Source organism: Echiichthys vipera, assembly GCF_963691815.1.
Source record: "Echiichthys vipera genome assembly, chromosome: 8".
Classification (NCBI taxonomy): domain Eukaryota; kingdom Metazoa; phylum Chordata; class Actinopteri; order Perciformes; family Trachinidae; genus Echiichthys; species Echiichthys vipera.
This window is the reverse complement of record NC_139833.1, coordinates 9,297,652-9,317,704: the sequence shown is the minus strand read 5'-3', so window position 1 is coordinate 9,317,704 and position 20,053 is coordinate 9,297,652. Positions and strand designations below refer to the sequence as shown.

The 20,053-nt window shown below is 43.2% G+C and overlaps 1 protein-coding gene across 1 annotated transcript; it reads left to right on the top strand.

Annotated features, from left to right (window-relative positions):
* Window positions 1-240: 240 nt before the first annotated feature.
* Window positions 241-18,843, top strand: stk40 (serine/threonine kinase 40). The gene is made up of 11 exons (XM_083918767.1): window positions 241-437; window positions 3,840-3,966; window positions 4,460-4,545; window positions 6,451-6,594; window positions 7,676-7,900; window positions 8,835-8,887; window positions 12,675-12,790; window positions 14,242-14,386; window positions 14,646-14,765; window positions 15,085-15,169; window positions 15,309-18,843. Exons 2-11 carry the CDS (start codon window positions 3,849-3,851, stop codon window positions 15,525-15,527), a joined length of 1,311 nt encoding a protein of 436 aa, XP_083774893.1. The 5' UTR covers window positions 241-437; window positions 3,840-3,848; the 3' UTR covers window positions 15,528-18,843.
* The last annotated feature ends 1,210 nt before the right edge of the window (window positions 18,844-20,053 follow it).

Below are 20,053 nucleotides of genomic sequence, written 5' to 3'. Positions count from 1 at the left end.
TGTTTCATAGCCCAAACAAATATTTAAAAATGTCTCAAACTCGTAGAGACAACTATGATGTAATGTGTTCCAGTTAGCAATCTTGTGTGTATCTTTCATTATGCGAAGAATTTCATCATCAGTTTTACTAGGAAAAGAAAAAAAAACAGACAGGTGTTGGCATTGGTCGAGCGCAGCTGTCAATCAAATAAGTGGTGTGCGTCATTTCCGTTGTCAGGTGGTGCTGTCGCTGTGGAAAGATGCGATCAGCGAAGAGCGGAGGCTTTTTCCTTAATTGCTCATTTCGGTAACAGAGGCTAAAACAACCCGAAACCAGACCTCTGTGGTCTCCCCTTTTTAAGCCAGAAGCTCCACACATCCACAACGGCGTTTACCACAAGGAATATCCATGTTGTAAGCCGAAAAACGCAGACTTTACCCGGCGGTTTTGGCTCGAGGTAAGCGAGGTGGTGACTACATTTGCTGTCTTAGCTTTCTGGCAACGCTAGCCAGCTGTAATATACTTTGTTTAAATGGCCTCCAGGCTGCTCTGTAGCCCCCGGCTTGTCGTTAGCTAACGCCAGCTCGCCGGCAATCGTCTTTAAACATCCGTGTCACATAGAAATGCATGCTAACTTAGCCGTAACCTAAGCTAAAGGCTGCTCTGTGGTAGTTTGCACCGAAACTCCTTGTTGTGTTGTGCTGTGTGTGCCCCCTTTGTGTGGCCGGTGTGCCTGAAGCTGTGCAATGTCTTTAGCCGAATAATTTGGTCAGCTTTGTCGCCGTATTAAGTTTGTATAATACCTCATGTTACCGTGCGGATATAAAAACAACGAAATAATGTGTACATTTATGTTTAGGTTATTTAAATGACCCCTTTAGTTAGTCAGACGTTGCCTAATGCATGAACGCGTGCCGTGTACGCCGTTTCAATGTGTGTGTGTTTTTTAAAACCGTCTGTAGGTGGTCAAATGGTATTTGTTGTGGGCAAAACTACAGTAGCACCCGGCTACTCAAGGTATTAGCTGTCTGTGCTGGAGTGTTTTGGTTTTTTTGCACAAATTTTAAGGCATAACGTCAGCGATTTACTCTTTATACATGTCGTTCACACTACTCCGCTGCCAGAACTGACTGTGTCCAGACACTTGTGGTCGCAAAATGGCACCAATCAATGTGTGACAAATGTGTGTGTGTGCATTTGTAATTATTTGTGCTTCAAAGTGTGACCTTGTGTGTGCACGTACTTGTTGTGCGATCAAATACGTTTGTATTGCAATAATGTAGTCAAGAACAGAAGACAGAGGCGGTGTTGTGTGTAGGAGCTGACATGAATGATTGACATTTCATTCAAGCAGCTGGATTAAAGCCTGTATGACCTTCCAGCTGCTTTACCTCTTTGTCCTGACTGTTGTGCTTGATCTATTTGTGGATTCATTGATTTGGATCACCTCTCTGGCTGTGTGAAAGCTCCAGAATGTGTTATCCGCTTTTATGTTTACTACCTGTGTCTTTATGCTTTTTTGTCCATGCTGACACTACCTCGATTTTGTCATCAAGCTGTTCTTGCAGAGCCAGACAAGTGGCATTGGAGTCTGGGTGGGTGGATCTTCAGACACCTACGTGGTTGTTTTGTTCAGATACTATTTAAGGAGCCCACATTTCTCGTGGGCACCGGCAGCGTGTCTCTCCTCCTTTTGTGTGATATGATTCAGAGGCTGTATCTGTTCTTGTCCTCCCTCTGGTACAGTCAGAGGCAGAGGCAGCCTTGCTTGCCAGATCACTGGCTGTGCAGAGAGGCCCAGCAGTGTCAGAAAGGGATAGCTGGGTGCTGTCATTGTGCTGATGTCATTTAGGTCAGTGTGCATTAGTCAGTTGCATTGACCTTTGCTTTTAGATGTGTCAGGGGCTGGCTCCACAGAACTACAGCTGGTTTTTAGTAGGTAGGTGAATGGCCTTGGGTCCATTTGTTGTGTATCATTTGGGTCAGTTTTGTGTTATAAGTCGCAGGTGCATGATTTGTGTGTTATTCTTTTGTAACTGTCCATGTAGCTGTAGATGAAATCACAAGGTAGTCACAGATCACCTTGTTGGAAATGTGGGAAATGTCTGCTTATTTGATTCTAGCAGCCCCTCTAACACTCAACCAACAATTTAAAATGAATCTGGCAGCACTGTAAGCGATATTTATATTGTTGATTCTACATTGTTGAACACTTTTTTCCATGGTATGAAAACAGTGCAATACTTTCCTTCCTAGACGCCTTGTGGATTGTAGTAGCTGATTAACCTTTGCTTTGTCTTGCATGCTCTGAGGAAAGATGCTCTCTTACTATTGGCAGGGTGACTTGGTGTCACTCTGGCTTGTGCCATAAATGCTGTCAGAAAACCTCAGATCATCAGACTCAGTGGGTGATGACTAGTGTAGATGGAGACAGATGGGCGAGAGACATGATGATGACACTGTCTGCTGTCTGGGATCACAAAAAGCCTCATGGAAGTGAGAATTCATACCAGCCCATACTGACTGCCAACTGTCCTGTCTCCTTTCTGCCCAAAAACGCCAACTGGCGAGTGGCGCACGATTAGTTTTGAAACAAGAAGATGGCCTAATTCATCAAAAATATTACATTTCTCTCGTCTGTTCCTCTTGTGGGACCGGTTACATTTTCTGATGTTTTGTTGGCTTTGTCAACTCTTCACTCAATGTCTAGCTTGCAGAATTTATGAGCCTAAATCACCTCTCTTATGTAGCAGGCTACAATATGCACACCATTGCTATCAGTCACTGATGTTTTTGCCTTTCTTGCTGACATAACTTCTACAAGGTATTTTTTTTTTCAGTTGACATAGTGTGTGTGTCACAGGCTAATGGCACATTGCTCTCACTCTCCTATTGGTTTTATCACCTAGGCATTTAAGCAGTTCTGCCCAATTGAAACTCAGGATGACAGCAGGGTGAATCATTCCTCTCGTTTCAAGGCACTACTTCCCTGTTACGGGAAACAGATGGGGTTTCATCACATAGGAACTCAGTATCAGTAAACAAAGCATACCTCTTGCTCTCTGGATTCTAAAGAGGTAGATCTGCTGTGGCGGTTAAAGTAGTTTGTGTAATGATGATGTGTCACACTGTGTCACTGGTTCTTCTGGCATGTGGATCTAGTTCCTTATCATAGTGTTAGGGCTTGGCATTTTTTGTTTCAGCCTTGTTCGAACATGCATGTCCTTTCAGAGGAAGGTCTGCATGGATAAGCCGTCTGTACAGATTTTGAGATAAAACGCCCAGATTAAGAGCGGAAGGATTTTTCTAAACCCATGTCCACTGCAGCAGGAAAAGCTGGAGGTGGATGTGTGGTTCAGTGCTGAGACTCAAATTAAAAAAATGCTTTTGTTTTAAAGAATTTTGTGCTAGTGTAATGCATTTGCATGATAGCATTTGCTATTTAAATTGCAGATTGTAGGTCGGGGAGTGTTGGGGAGATTGAATCTGAGGTGTCACTCTTGACACCAGCAGCCATCATTCTGAATGGAGCCGTAATGGCCTCACATTCACACTGAGGTGTTGGTAAATGTGTGGGAGGGATATTTAAAATAGGTTGGGAGGAGCTGCCCTGAGGTTTACCTCCTTTCTCTTCTGTTCACTAATGAGTGCATATGTGTTGTAGTCTGTAGTACTACTGCTAAAGCTGTGGGTATGGTCTTTATTTTTTTATTTTTAAAACCATTGTTTGGTCACAGATTACCAATTCTATTTTTTTGTCTCAGGTAAAGAGTTTGTGTCCTTGCAGTCACATGTATGCACTTACCCTTTAATTTGACTAGCTTTATCCCATGTACTAATCTGATTTATTCCTCTGTAGAGCTCCAGCATGTCCAAGCGGCGCTCGTCGGAGAGGGGGGCTGGAGAGACATCAGGCAGGGCCAGCAAGCTGCAATGTCCTGGGATATCTGGCAATAACGCCAAGAGAGCTGGGCCCTTCATCCTTGGTAAGGAAGCTACAAGTGTTTGCACAGGCCCCAAAAGTATGGAACTGGTAGTAAAAACGTCTATGGCTGAGATTGTACCTAGTGTACAATGTTGTTAACATGTGTAACCAGTATGTGCAGGAAATCTGGAAAGGTATGCATGTTTGTGTGTGAATGTGAGAGTCGTGGGGTGTCTCTGTGTGCACTTCTGAAACAAGAATGTGAAGAATTTTGCTGATCCCTCTGACATCGGCCAGAAAGGTCTAAGTCTGTAGGAACAAGGTTATTTTCTCCCTCAGGAAAATGTGTCTCTTCCCATACTCTCAAACTTGTATGTTTTCTACTCCACAACTCCTCCACTGTTTTGCAATTCAGAGTGCCAAAGAAAACATTACACTAGGGGTGTTAATGGGTACATGCACACACAGCCTTTAATGAGTTGCAGTGAGAGCACACACTCCGGCATGTAGCTTGCCTTTTGGTCATGCAGCTGTTCCTTTTCTTATCGTTGCAGGGCCTCGCCTGGGCAACTCACCAGTGCCCAGCATAGTGCAGTGTCTGGCCAGAAAGGATGGCACAGATGACTTTTATCAGCTCAAAGTAAGTCCGTCGGTTGGCACACACACACAGTTCAAATAAAATTTGATTACATTATTCAAAACAAAGCTATGATGTCCCCTTAGACATCTGAACCTTTGACCTTCCTTTGTTGGTGTTCATTTTTATGGCGGTGGTGTTTCAGTCTGGTGCAAACAACAAAACCTCAGCCGGGCAATCTGTTTATTGGGGCTATCCAAAGTCTGTTACACACAGGAGGGGGCTCATGGAAGAGGGGAAAAGGAAAGGAGGAAGGTAGCGCCCCACCTGGAATGTCGACTTTTAACCCCCACGATCATGAAGTGAGTCAGTGCGTGACCCTTCCCTCATACCCGTGACTACAGCGCCTCAGTGTCTGCTGCACAGCTTGTTTGCTTCACATTGGTATATGAGCCACTGTTGTAAAGCGGCAGACATCTTATACCATGCCTGAGAACCAGACGAATCTGCGAGCTCATGTTTTACTTACTCTGGCAGATGCGTCTGGTCTCCCTCCGCTTTGGATAGAATTCCAGCTAGACCTGACGGGCCAATCACAACCCTTTATCTAATGTGGGGTGTGTTTGAGACGATGACTGTAAAGAGGAGTGAGGCATTTTCGAAAATGACCAAGATGGCTGTGGCTTTTGTGGAACTGATCTGAACTTTCAAAACACCTTTTCACAGTCTAATGGAAAAACGGTAACACTTGTTGATGCTTCACCCTCACATCTCATCTCTGTACGCTCTAGACATTTACATTTTTCTGTTTCTCTGGGCTTCAGGTTTTGTTTCTCTAATTGGGTGTAGGTCTATCCAATTGCGCCCAGAGGCATTTTGGTTCTTCGCTCATTGGAAAATGAACTGAGAGGTTCCAGACAAATTTGCAGATGCAATTTGGTCTTATGATTTCAGGCTATTTTATACCAACTCCACTGAACAGATTGTAACATCTTGTTAAATGCTAAGCCGATGTAACCTGCTGTCATGTCTTCAGTCATTTAAAAAAGATTGGCTTCAGACTAAGGGTTCGTCCACACAATTGTAAACTTCTTAAAAAGTTTTCCGTCCACACAGACTCGGCTCAAGAAATATCTGCGGCCTCATGAAACCAGTGAAACTGGCTAAAAATGCTGTAAAACACATGCCAGGCCTGGATGTGGTGCTGTAACTACCACAGAAATAAACAGAAGAGAAGAAGAGACGGGGAGACGCTGTGTATAATACAAACACCAGTTTCTCGCCAAATCTGGCGACTTCCCAAATCCTCCTCCATCCTAGAGAGAAATCTGTTGACTGTTTCTGGTGTTATTGGAGACTTTTGTGGTGTTTTGGAGACTCTGATGCACAAATCACGCAGTTACTGACCGCAACGAGCAGCGGGTGCTGCAGTTAGCAGTTAATTTAGCGACTTATTCAGAGCATCAGGGAAAAGGGACAAGTATATGGTCGGCCTTTTTAATTCCCATGCATGTGGCTCAGAGTACAGTTCGGTCTATGGGTCCGTGTCTTTCTCCAAGCAGCAGCACGTTGTTGTTATATATCTCCGCGGGGGTTAGAGGTCCGGGTTGGGGAGATGCCGGCATCTTTAACAAAGTATGTGGTTTCGCATTCCAGACGACAATGCCACAGGGGGGTGTTCTCAAGTCTTTCCACTCGGGGACCTGGTTACAAAAAATACCGTTTTCAGGCTCTGATAACGCTGGCTGCGTGTGGATGGTCTGCCAAAACGATGCTAACGTTGTGCGGTTACAGGAAAACTCGTCTCCGTGTGGACGGGCCCTTTATGTGTCAAATAGTTTAAATGGTTAAAGCTCTAAATGGTTCAATCGGTTTCAATGGTTAATGATCTTTCTGCGGTCTGATCTTCTATGGGCTCTTGTCTTGTGTCCTCTAATGTTTCTTTGTTTACGTGTGCGGTCACGGCAGATCCTTACGCTGGAGGAGCGAGTGGACTCTGCAGGGGAGACTCAGGAGGAGAGGCAGGGGAAGATGCTGCTGCACACAGAGTACTCCCTCCTTTCTCTGCTTCACAACCAGGATGGAGTTGTCCACCACCACGGCCTCTTTCAGGTAGACTGATACCTGCACATATTTTGCAATTTAGTCACATTTCTGTTGACATAGTATGTCATCAGTCAAATAATTAATATAGACAAAGTAGGAGGGTGTCTTTTGCTGTATGGTGTATTAGTCATCACCATGTGGGCGAGTATCCTGTACAATTGAACATGATAAAAACATCAACATTACCATGGAGAAGTGTTGGTAAGTTTCTATTCAGTTCAGATTATGGCGTCACCATGTAAGTACAAGTAACAGCATGTTCTCATCAGCCCAGTAATAGCAGAGGTAAGCTTGTCATTAGTCCAGCCAGCTGCTTGTATTTTTCTTATCAGAGTTGTTTCAAGGGAGAAGTGGGAGTTCCATTAAAAACCATATTTATCTGCAGTCATTCTCGATTATCACCCCCATCCATTCACAATGAATCTCCCCCTCCCTCACCTGTCTTCCCGTCTGCCTCCTCCTCTAACTTTGTTATTATTCCATTTGCCTTCTCTCTCTCTCCGTTTCTCTCCTTTGTCTCTATTTCACATCCTGTCTGTTCGGCTCTGCCGGTGTCCTCAGAATAGCAGCATCGAGCTATGCACTCTGATTCATTTAGGCCTGTAATATTGATTGGGTTATTATAGTGCATCTCCACTGTGAGAGAACCAGTTAATAATGTACACGTTCACAGGTGCTGACTGCATCTTTAAAAAAGAAACTAACAACCTGATACAGAAATCAATAAGAAGTGGTGACTCTGCTAAGACTAGAGTTGGAAGAAGAGCAGTGACCTTTTGTTATTCGTCCTTCACCACCCGTTGTGGAGGGGTGGATGTGTCTTATTCATCGGCAATATGCAGGCTGGTGATTGATGGCCTCTACTCTGCTTGAATCCATGCCTTCCTAAGCTGAATGAATCAGCTTGATCAGCTGGCAAAGAAAGTACAGGAATCCATTCAGTTTGGTGCATTCATGGATTCCTCAACTTATATTGATTGGACACTGTAGGAAAGCACCTCCAAAATGCATCAATAGCTCATTCCACTTACAAAGTAAGCCCCTTCCTGAAGATAGTTGCTCATACTTCTTTGTTGTTTTTCCGTAGGATCGAGCCTACGAAATAGTGGAGGACATGGAAGCCAACAAAGTACGCAAAATGAAGAAACGGATCTGCCTCGTGCTTGACTGTCTGTGTGCTCATGACTTTAGCGACAAGACGGCAGATCTAATAAACCTCCAGCATTACGTTATAAAGGAGAAACGACTTAGCGAGCGCGAGGCTATCGTTATCTTCTATGATGTGGTGCGTGTGGTGGAAGCCCTTCATAAGGTGAGTCTAGAGTCTTTTTCTCATATGAACTCCAGACAATGTTAGGAGAATGAGGTGCATTGTATGCAGTTTCCCTTTCAAACATGTAGGACACAACAGGAGATTTTTTGTCTGATGTGTCCCTACTTACTGAAAATACTGTACTATAATATATGTTTGATTTCGGTGAGGAGTGGGTTCTTGGTAGAGCGTGCAGGACATGGCGTGGATTGCACCATGGTGACAGAGCCAGTTCTTGATATGGTCATGAACATTAGTTCATTGGTTCATTGAATTAGTATGACAAGATCAGTGTTTGCCCTAACTGACAGAAGTTCCTGAGTCTTGTCTTCTCTCCAGTTAGACAGTTGTGTTGCCGTCTTTGTGTAAATCACTCTTCTGCTTCTTCTTCACCCCAAGTGCTTAGTTTGTTTTTTCTTACGGTATCTGCAAAAAAACGGCATCAACAAGCCCACTTGCTCACTGTAAATACTCAATCAGTGGCTGTCTTCAAACATGGCTCACTCAGAGATTAAACTGTCTTTGTATTTGGGAGCTGGGAGAGTAAAGTCTATTTGGACATACACATACAGTAATGTCTAGATCATTTCAATTTGCGTAGTATGTGCGAAAGGGGCTTAAGATGGAATTTGGTTGACTGCTCCAAAAAAAATGCACTTTTCTCTTAAGATGTTGTCTATCATATTTCACAACAGTGTGCATACAAGAAAATACGAGCATGTTTTCTATTTTCTTAAATGAAGAGAGATTGGATACTACAATTTTTTTTCGACTGCAGAATAAATTGCTTTGTTATTCTTATCTTGTTGCACTTCCTTTCTGAATACTCATCTACCATACTCATGTGCCACTCTCAAAAACAAAAGGATTGTTTTGATACCAATGATTCACTAAGCACGATCTGACCAACCATTTTTTTCTTTCCTGCATGCAGAAAAACATTGTGCACAGAGACCTCAAGCTTGGAAACATGGTGCTGAACAAACGGTAAGATGAAACTAATGCTCTCATTTGGCCTTGCCAATCAGTTAGCTGGCCAATAACCTCTCCCATTATACGGAGTCAGTCATTTTAGCCTGTGAGTTAGTCATTCTGTCTCAGCTCACGTGTGTGAGAGGCCTCAGCCGGCCCCAGCAGCCTGTATCCAGTGTGCATTTGGCTTTAAACCCAAGCAGGGGTCACATTCTCAGACTAAGAGTGAGATCAGTTGTAGGAACCAACAGCCACGCTCTCTGGGTCCGTGTCTTTGTGTTGAGGAAAGGCTGATGATTCATTCCCCATGGTTGGATTTTTTGGAAAGCGGACGATGAACTGGACTCCGGTGCAAAACAGAGCAAAGAATATGCCACTGCTTTCTTCTTAGTGGCAGAGTGAGCAATGTTTTATAACCCTGGTGAGTGCACCTCAGGTCACAGAGTGCTGCAGTTCAGATAGGCCCTGCAGAATGGAAAACTGCTCATCTGTAAAACCCTCTCCAAACACCGTACATACAGACTGTATGAGAGATATGTTGTGTATATTCAGGCGGTGAAAGTTACTCTCACAGTGTGACTACAGCTGTTTTACAGGCTACTTGCTTATGGATATGAGTTTGTCCTAGTTTAGATTATTTGGCTAGGTCTTGCATTGGACCTACGGTAGGTTGCCTCTAAACAGCATAGATCTGCACGCACATTTTTGGAATTATCCAACAAAGTCAGCCTTTTCATTTGGAAGGACTTGAACAATACAGACACGCTCTCTGCTCCTACGCCTGCTACACACACCTTTGCATCCATACATCGAACATGTTTGCATCACACACAAGTGACCGTAATCATGGAGGTGTCGCACACTCTTAGTCACTTCTCATACATGATCTGCAAGTATGAGTTTGTGCATTGAGCTCTCATGTTCCCAGCTTACCTCATGCATGCATCTCAGACATCAGAGCCTGTTGACCACACCATCAGCAGCAGCAGCAGCAGCAGCAGTAGTAGTGGTGGTGGTGGTGATGATGAAACAGGAGAGTGTTTTGGCCAGGAGGAGGATGGCGGGGAGAGGAGCAGACGAGCGGAACACTCCGTCCCAGCTGGAGACAAAGGAGAGGCCTGCCAAAGGCCCCATAGCTCCAAGCTGACTCACACCGCAGTACACGTCACACACACACATATACATCATCATCATCATTTATTTACCCACTCCTCTGCTTTTTCTCTATTTTTCTTTTGCACCCAAATCCCTTTCCTGCTTATATTGTCTTTCTGTTTTATGCACTTTGTCATCATATCCCCTTTATCCATTTCTCTCTTCCCATCTCCTTTATGCGTCATACTTTGCTTGCTTTCATGTTTCCTCTGTTTCCCCCTGGATGTGTATGAATGTACAGTCAGCATGGGAAGAACATGGTCAATTTTAGATGCAGACCGATCCCTAAATCTCCCCTCGTCCCCTGGTGCTTGGGATCACTTCAACAATCAACAAGCTCAGCAGTTTATGCAAGAATTATGTGTTTTGCTCGTGCAGGGCCAGTTGTTATGAAAAGAGGATTTCATAAATACATCTGAAAGATTGTTGAATGTCAAAGCTTTATTGACTTCCTAAATGTTAGTTGTGTTCGTAAGGGGACATAGATGCTGTATTTTTTCAGGGATGGATTGTTACATTTCTGTTGAGCCAAGCAGTAACCATCATTCAATAATGCCAATCTTAGAAAATAAAATAATTGCTTCTGTTAAGTTTTGTTACTAGTATAACCCTCCAAATCACTGTTGTGAGAAAAGGATCCATAGAGGTCGACCTGTGTTGAACCTATTTTCTCGTCAGCTGGTGTATTTTCAGCAAAATGTTGCGGGAAAGGAGGAGAAATCATGGGGGAAGTTTAGGTTTCTGGTTTCCTGACTTACCCAGGGTCACATGACCAGGAAGCGAGGGATGGTGTGGTCTCTCTTCAGTCCTCAGGGACCCTTGCCTCACAAGGCAAACATGCAATTTAATTTACCCAATCTCCGGTGCAAGAATAGAAGCCTGGGTCGTGATGTACACGGACAAAAGAACAGACTCCTCTATAAAGGAAGCTTTTATGTTGAGGGTCCTTGAAGCGTTACACTCCTCCTGGCCCATCCTTGTGTAGATCACAAGGCCACTGTATGTTTATAGAGACTTGCATCACAAAAGCTGTTGAAGGGTTGGATCACATAAGTAGCTGGAAATTATGTGAACTTAATGTTCTAAGGGAGCTTAAGATGGGATCACTTGGTTGAAAATTGAGTGTTTGACAGGAATTGGCTCCAGACGCTGTAATGGGAGCAGTGAGTGTGTGTGATGGAGCAGGGTGTGAAAGTGAGAGAGAATAGGGGAAGCTGTTGACCTCAGGCTCTTTAGAAAGCGGATGTGGGTAAGGAGCGTGATCAGAGAGGACCCTGGCTCTAGACCGGTGTTGCTTTTGTGTGAACCCATATGCTTTTGAGTGCATTTTGGTGTGTGCCTGTTTTCCATGGGAGCGATTGTGTGGGGGCTCTTGAAGTTGTGCATATATGTACATATTTTAAATCTTTGTGAGCTTTATATACTCGTTTGCCAACCCATCACCATGCAGGCTTAGTCATCAAGACAATTATCCCAAGCCACAAGTTGACTCATATGTTTGTCAAATTGAGGCCTTTTATTTTCTCCTCTCTGCTGAAAGAACGGCAATATAGAACCGTCCATACCAGTCCCTCTGCTTTAATTCTGTTAGGTTTCACTCCACCACAAGCAAACTAAATTTACCTTGATGACTCAGAGAAAAATCTTACAGTGTCACATTGTTTCCACAGAAACCAAATTAATCAAACATCATTGGATACATCAATAGGTCTTCTCAGACATTGAAGCGCCAGTGTGTCTGGAAAGGTCTTGTTCTTGATATGGCCATCAGCTGAAACAGTGATGTTGATGAGAATACACTTTATGTGGAACTTTAGAGTTTACATAAAGAAAGATACAACAAGTACAACCACAGGTACAAGATAAGAACATGAAGCACATTAAAGAGAAAATTTTGCCAAATAAGGGAGCTAGCATATGATTGATTGATTTAACTTCAGCATTAGTGAGGTGCGACTAGTAGTTTTCTATAGGTTGTCATTTTGCAGTTAATGGAACACTGTATTAAATGTAAGTTATTGAAAGTGAAAATAAGATTATTTTAATATCATGTCAGATAAAATGAGGGCCCGTTGAGCAACTATGCTTTAGACAATTGAAATGATTGTCTACAGTTGTTAGCTGACAATCAAGACAAGTGTTTCTTTTTCCCGGTGATAAGCATGCATGCTTAAAACTGGAGAATATGGACAGGACAGGGAGACTTCCTGAAAGTTTAAGATGCTGGTCAGATGAGAATCTTGTTGAATAATTTTAGGAAAAAGAAAACTCATAGCTTAATTGCACATGTAACATAGGGAGATGGGAAGCTTTCCTCTGGGTCAGACTGGGTTTGCATACTCTGTTTTGCATCTGGCAGTCATGAGATACTGATGTAACTTAAGGCCCAGTGAACCGTGAAATTATTAAAACGGCAAGACATACTGCAGGTTCTGCCTGTCTCTGTCAGCCTGTATTCACTTCATGCTCTGAGTGTGCAGTGTTTCACATTCTCAACATTTGTTATGATGAGTAAGACATGTTTTGCCATGGTTTGATCAAGTTAAAGGGGAGTGAGGGGGACATTGTTTGATTCAAAAATTGATTTCCCCATGAAAAATCAGAAGTATAAAATGTATTTATCTAGCGTGTTTGTGTGTGCTTACAGGACTCACCGAATTACCATCACCAACTTCTGCCTGGGAAAGCACCTGGTGAGCGAGGACGACCTGCTGAAAGACCAGAGAGGAAGTCCGGCCTACATCAGCCCTGATGTATTAAGTGGTGAGTGAAAATAAATGTTGGTGTTGATGTTGATGCATGCATGTTATTTTCATAGAATGGTATGTATATCAAAGAAGGTGCTTTTAAGACAGAAAGGAGCCTTTTAAAACTTTTCTTTGTCTTTTGGTCATGGGGGGGTGGTCGGCCTCACCCAGTTTTTGTCACTTTCTAAAACCGACAACCCAACCGTCACACCTGTTTTTGCAGAAACTGATCATGTATGCACAGGTGTGAAAACCTTCCTCACTGCCTTCGATTTGCCACCATCCATTTTAAGATGTGAAATTGGGTTGTGAAGTGTATCAACTGCAAATGAAACACAATTGTCTACGTTACAAATAAATATGCCAGACCTGGTTCTGGTTAGAAGAGGGACTCTTATCCAGATGGGAACCTGGGATTCTTTTGAAGATCATTGTGTAACATAAAGCCGTCAGTCTTGTGTTTGATTTTCCGGTTATTAGGCAACAAGAAAGGGGTAATGTCGCAATCTTTGACTAGGAATAGCTTTTTTTTGTCTTTGTTTGTGTAATCACTGTGATGTTGCATTTTCTCATGGTGTGTTCTGCAAAGGAAGCTACTTTCCTCTTTGTGTGAAACAGTTTCTTTGTCTGTCAAAAAACAAAAATCCATTTTTATTGTTTAGCTTCACAATGCTCATTTGTCACAGTAAGTGTGCAGACCTGAGCCCCGCACACCGACCATGCCGATGCTTGAGCATACACTTCCATGGTAGACCCCAGCGCCATCCATTTGAACATCGATTTTCAGAACACCGTCCTGGACAGTGAACAAGATTGAGAAGAATAATTTCAGACCAGAAATCGTTCTGCTCCAACCGCTCAAAAACTGTAGATAAAACCTGGGCGTGTATATCAACATAACGTGACAGGCACACAATTAAACAGAGCTTCAGTGACTCACGCACTGATGACTCACTGGAGGGAAACTACCCCCTTCCCCTCCCATCCTCATCCCCATCCCCCGCCCGCCTCTGTGTGTGTGTATGTGTCACAAGCTTTAACATAATTGCCTGCTGCTGTTGCTGCCGCCTGCCTGGCTGTAACAACATTGCCTATGGTCATGCAAAGCCATGATGCTCCACCTTCAGCTCCAGTTTATTCATCACCGATCCATGGCTGATTCAATGGCTCAGGGTTGATCATTAAAAACAGTTAGCATTTTAAAAGTCAGCAGTGTTCTAGGAAATATAATGGATGTGGAGTCGTAGCATGTGTTTGCTCATTTCGTTAATCATTAGACCTGGTGACAGAAATTGCTAAATGGGCTGATCACCTCTGAGTCACACAGGGTAAAAACTGTCAGCAAACAAATGTTGTTCTCAATGTCTTATTTAATTTTGGAGTATAGCAAAGCTCTTTGCTGTCTCCATTTCAAATGGCACATGATATCAAACACTGAGTGGGATCCCCTCTCCTTTCTGTCTCCAGGTCGGCCGTACCGTGGTAAACCCAGTGACATGTGGGCTCTTGGCGTGGTCCTGTTCACCATGCTGTATGGCCAGTTCCCCTTTTATGACAGCATACCTCAAGAGCTCTTCCGCAAGATCAAGGCTGCAGAGTACTCCATCCCAGAGTGAGTAGGAGAACATTTTGTATTCAAAGCTATGCAATTGTATAGTTGCAGCATATTAAAAACATAGATAACTGTATTTTAACAAATAGTTTTGCATACTCCAACCTTGGTTCAAGATTTCTTTATGCAGACTGAGAATTTACCACATTTTCATAATCAGTTTGGACCTGAAAAAATGGCAGTATCATTTTTTTTTATTGGTGGCTTTTGGACTTAAATAAATAACTGTCCTTGCCCGTTCTCCTCCAACTCCTCACAGGGACGGCCGTGTGTCTGAGAACACAGTGTGCCTGATCCGAAAGCTGCTGGTGTTGGACCCTCAGCAGAGGCTGACTGCAGGAGAGGTGCTGGAGTCTCTCAGTGGCATCATTGCCTCATGGTAATTGCTCCCCCTGCTGGATGAAAAATTTACCTGAAAAATTAAATCAAATGTGTTGATTGTCAAGTCATGGTTTTAAAGTTAAAAGCTGAGAAATAATGAAACTGAATTTAGTAAAATGTCTACTACTAGCCATGAATTTTTTAAATAGATTTTCACTGGTTGGCTTCACATCGATGATTTGATTTTGTAGGCACTTGAATTGTCTGCACAAACAAGTATCCTGCTGATAGCTGCACAGTGATTCAGCATGGGTCATTTTAAATCGACAAGCTCACAGCTGTTAATCATCATCTCTGTTGTGTTGTCCTTATCACAGGCAGTCCGTTTCATCGTTGAGTGGCCCTCTGCAGGTGGTGCCGGATATTGATGATCAGGTCAATCACCCAGAACATCTGCAAGAGGTAAACTTGGATGCCATTATGTGTTTCTCTGATTTTCCTCCATATTTACTCTACTTTGTTGATACACTTAGAGAACTAGCTGAGTTTAATCAACTCAGATGTTGCACCACATTGAACAGACTACATTTTCTTCCCTCAGGCCAAGGTGATAGAGGAGTCTTCACAGTACGAGTTTGAGAACTACATGCGCCAACAGCTGCTGTTGGCTGAAGAGAAGAACACTATCCATGAGGCCAAGAGCTTTCTCACCAAGCGCCAGTTTGGCAACATCCCGCCTGTAAGGCGCCTAGGCCATGATGCCCAGCCTGTCAGTCCGCTAGATGCTGCCATACTGGCACAACGTTTCCTCCGGAAGTAGTCCCCAACCACCCATGGCAGCCTTCCTGTCCTCCCCAGGGAGTACAGAAACCTGTGGAGTCCAGAGAGGAATGAGGAAGATAAGCCCCAAAACTGAACTCTCACACAGGAGGCCAACCCTCAACCGGGGTACAGACGGCCCTACTAGAAGGTGGGTTGTGGGCAGTCTAGGTGGAACAGGTGTGAGTAGGGCACCAGAACAAACTGCCAATTTAAATATTCACTCCTCGTGTCTGGATCCTCCAGTGATACATAGAAAGCCCCGGAGGAAGATATGAACCAAAGGTTCCTAGTCCTCAGGTCACTCACAGTCAGATCTCACTGTGCAACCACCCTGATGGCAAAGTCACACATGGGGCCAACACAAGCCTCTGCCTGGATTGTTGAAGAGACGATTAACCCCATATTCCTCCTCCTTCTTTTGAGATCTCTCTACTGTAACACTTCCCCCATCAACTCTGGATCCCCTGAGCAATACAGGACCGGAATCATGTAGCAACCCCTCTCTTCCTAGTGGTAAATGGCATTGCCTCAAGTTAGATCACCTGATCACAGATGTCACTTCTCAATACCTCCATTCTACCCTCCTCCTCTCACTCCTTCCTCTCTACTGTTTCCCTGTACCGGAAAAATGATCCAGACTGGTCCCGTCTGTAACTCTGACTTCAAATCAATCTACCTCTCTGTCTCTCTTCTCTGTTGGTAAACCATGCTCACTGTTCTGAGACAAGGGATTGTAACAATGGAGTCCTGATGCCACCAGTGACATAAAGCATTAATGTTTTCTGTCAGAGTGATAATGCTTTGAAACCTTTTCAGTGGTTTAAAAAAATCTGAATAAGCTTTTTTTTTTATCATATATACCTTTTTAATAAGTAGCATTTCATCCCTACCGTCGGATCGAAGATACTGAATATCAAAGTATGTGCACATGCATCCCTTGATAATTGCAGATGGCATTGTCTCCTGCTTTTGCTCAGCCCTGTGGAAATCTTTTTTTAGCATCTAGGCAGCTAGTGTGAGGTACCTGGAAGTCACAATGCCAAGAACTGAATGGGAAACACTGTTGGATCCTCCCTGCCAAGGCATATTGATGGTAACGCTTCCTCAGTGCAATTATAGCGGAGATCAGGCACTGTCAGGTTTCTATTGCCAAAAATCATGTCTTAAATTTACTCTTAGCCAAGGAAACTAACTTTTACCCACAGCCTCACTCAGAATCAAATGGCTTCCAGGTATTCCAACTTCCCTGTTTCTCTCTCATCAAGACTTGACATCAAGTGTTTTTCAGTATGAATGTGAACTGTCACGCTTTGATGAGTCTGCAGCATCCAAGTGTGTACGTGTGTTTCGGGCCAGGCAAAAACAAGAGTCTGTGGAGCTGTCGAGCCGTTCACCTCTGACAGCCACGGACCCTTTTTAAGCTATCCTCCAATCGTTGTGTTCTGTTATCTGGCCTGCCTCAGTGGCAGACACTGTGAAAACCAGAGCAGGCTTTGCTGAGACGGGGCTTGACTGAATGTCTTAGCGATTGTCACGATCGCCATGAATGGTTTCTTAAGATCGGAAAATATCGAAATATTGCCATTCTCAAGCCCTCTCTCCAGCTCAACTTGTACATGCTTGTATTATCGCACCATGTAGGCTCTCTACGCAGAGACACTAGCTGGTGGCCGGTAATAAATACTTTAATATTTCATTGAGAAATGAAACATACTCATAGATTTTAAGTTTAGTTGCTGGGTCTTCTTGGCTTTTGATGATTCTTGTCTTTTATCACAGGGTTTCCTCAAACCATGGCAAAGCTACTAACCAGTGACTGTTAGGCATCTGTACACTGCTACTTGCCTTTGCGTATTGGTACCTGCTTTAGGCTATCTAGACTTCTTCCTATTTATATCAAACGGATTGCATGAACATAGGCTCTGGAATATTTTCAAATATCTTTACTTCTTCTTTTTTCCTTTTTGTAATTTCATGTTGATTTATTTATTCTTTGTGTTAGACCCCCCACCCCCAAACCACTGGGGTTTGTATCACAGCCTAGTCTGAACTTGTGCCAGTGAAACATGCCCCGAAACTCTTTGCTCTCTTAGCTTTAAGAAGTGTTGTTAACTCCAACAGTGGTTCTCGTTTTGATCCTTTTCAGCCACATTCATGAAAGAGTAGCATCTGTTTTTGTATTTTTCTTTTTGGATTGCTAAATCATTTTCTTGCCATTTTACCACAAAGTCTGTGGTCAACTTAAGCTACACTAATAACGTGACTGACTTTGCATAGTTATATTTTTTACAGAAAACAAATGATACTCGCACATTATCTTAATTTATGGGAGGGTGTTTTGTAGTGTTTTTTCCCCCCCCTATCATTTACCCCCAACATCGCCACACAAGGCTGCACTCTCTGGTCAGTATGTAAATATGTACCATCATTACTGCGCCATTCATATTGTATGTAGATACACCCTGTGAGATACCAACTCTGTTTCAACACATGCCGATTGCATTATAGGCCACGTTGGCCATCAACCACCACATCCAAAGGCTAAAATTATATGTAAAGAGAGCTGTTGGCTTTCTCCCACCTCAATGTGAATTCAATGGGAATACAGCAGTATTGTAGTAGTTTAGATCATTCATCAGAAAAGGGTGTTTCAACACCGTAGCCATTGCTGAATGCTGACATTAAGTGATCTGTCTGTGGAAAGTGTCTTGCGCCATCTTCCTCTGATGCCCAGCTACAGATTAGTAACGACAGGTTCAATAGACCTTTGATGTAGATGTTATTTGGCGCCCCCCCACACACACTTTCTAGCTAGTGGATTCTACCACATTCAATGTTTGTTTTTTCAGAGTTGTATTGGTAGACTGCAATGTGGACTGAAAAGCATGGACATAGTGTGAGGTTCAACTCTGTGTGAAACATTTTTGTTGCATGATTTGAAACTTGAAAGGTGTGCCAGAGCAACTGATGGAGAATTTGAAAATAATTTCCTTCTTTGGATCCTAAGGTAAACTAAAAGAGAACAAAATAGATTCACCCCTTAAATGGATAAGTAGTAAAAATGTGTTGATTTTCATAATTTTAAGTTTTTATGATCTGAAGTCCCGAGTCACCAGTATATATACATATATGTTGCTGACTGTTTCAACTGGAACAACGTAGTGTAGGTTATGAAATGTGTAGTTTAAACCCAATGGGATAATGTGTTGTAAGCTGCTTGGTTGGACATGGGCATCTAGATACAGAAAACGGCGCAATTGTACAGATGAAAAACACGTTTGTATAAAAAAGCATATTTTTCTACTTCATCAGATCTCTACATGCATGTCAGCAATAAACTTTGATATGGAAAGATTCATCTTTGTCTTGCCTTTGTCTTCTGACACATTATTTTGCTGCCAGCAGGTGGAGCACTTTCTCAAAAAATTAAACCAAAGCCGGCAGAAGGAGCGGTACAGTTAATGTTGCCTTTTGTAGGACATTGTACTGAATGTTCTTCTTTGTTGGCTTCCACATATTTCTCTACCATGTGGATATTACAATCTACAGAAAATGTTCCAGCCATCTGTATGTGCTCTTACATGATGTGGTCTGGGGCCTCTCAGGGTGAGACCTGTGTGAAGAATGAGCAGAATATAGAATAATGAAGTCTCTGTGTCTATACCACCTCAGACTTGCGGTGAGTCGGGTTTTGGACCAAAACTGAGGTAGAGGTACTCAAACAGGAAACCTCCTGCGTACTTCGACAGCACTGCAGGACCCTGTGTGCTACTCTGCCAACTTCCCCCGCCTCACTTCAGGCCTTTGCATGCACGCACCCTCTTGAGCAGGGCATTAATTCCATTAGAAATCATGTCCCACCTGCCAAAAAATACACACTGATACGCATGGAAATCTCATCATATACAGACTTGACAGACATTGGATTAAATCTGCGATAATGGCATGTGCAAATGATTCATGAACATTTTGCTGGTCCTTTTTATACCCCAGCAAAAGAAAGGGGCTCCCACCAAAGGGTATTAAATCTTAAGCCCACAATCACTGTGGCATCGAAGGACAAATTAGGAGATTAGACCTTCGACCTACTCCTTATAGCTCAGTTTCTGTCAATAAGTAGTTACCAGTGGCTAAAATGCTGGGCTGACTCCACAGTAAAAAAAAAAAAAAAAGAGTACTGAGTAACCTTTCCCACCCTTTTGAGATCCTCACAACTGGGTTTGTCTCTCCTTTGGATCATTACACCCCTCTCCCAACATGTCAAGCTGGGCGGAAAAGTCTCAAGGGTCACAGTTGCACAGATGCTTTGTCCCCATAAACTACAACCAGCTGGCCTTGAGGAGGTCCATCCTGGATTCATGTGTGTCTCAAACAAACGATTGTTCATTAAAAGACTACGTCAGACTTCTGCGATGCTCTTGCTTAATTACCTTTGAGAGCATTACGTATTCAGTTTCAATACAGAAGAGCCAGCATTATCCAGCTGGACATGGATGACAAAGGGTAAACAGGGATCCACATTTC

Excerpts from the sequence above, each read along its gene's own strand:
- stk40 (XM_083918767.1), top strand. The coding sequence starts at position 3,849 with ATGTCCAAGCGGCGCTCGTCGGAGAGGGGGGCTGGAGAGACATCAGGC. Across the intron at positions 3,967-4,459 it reads AGCTGGGCCCTTCATCCTTG|GGCCTCGCCTGGGCAACTCA; the intron begins GTAAGGAAGCTA and ends TTATCGTTGCAG. Across the intron at positions 14,766-15,084 it reads AGTGGCATCATTGCCTCATG|GCAGTCCGTTTCATCGTTGA; the intron begins GTAATTGCTCCC and ends TCCTTATCACAG.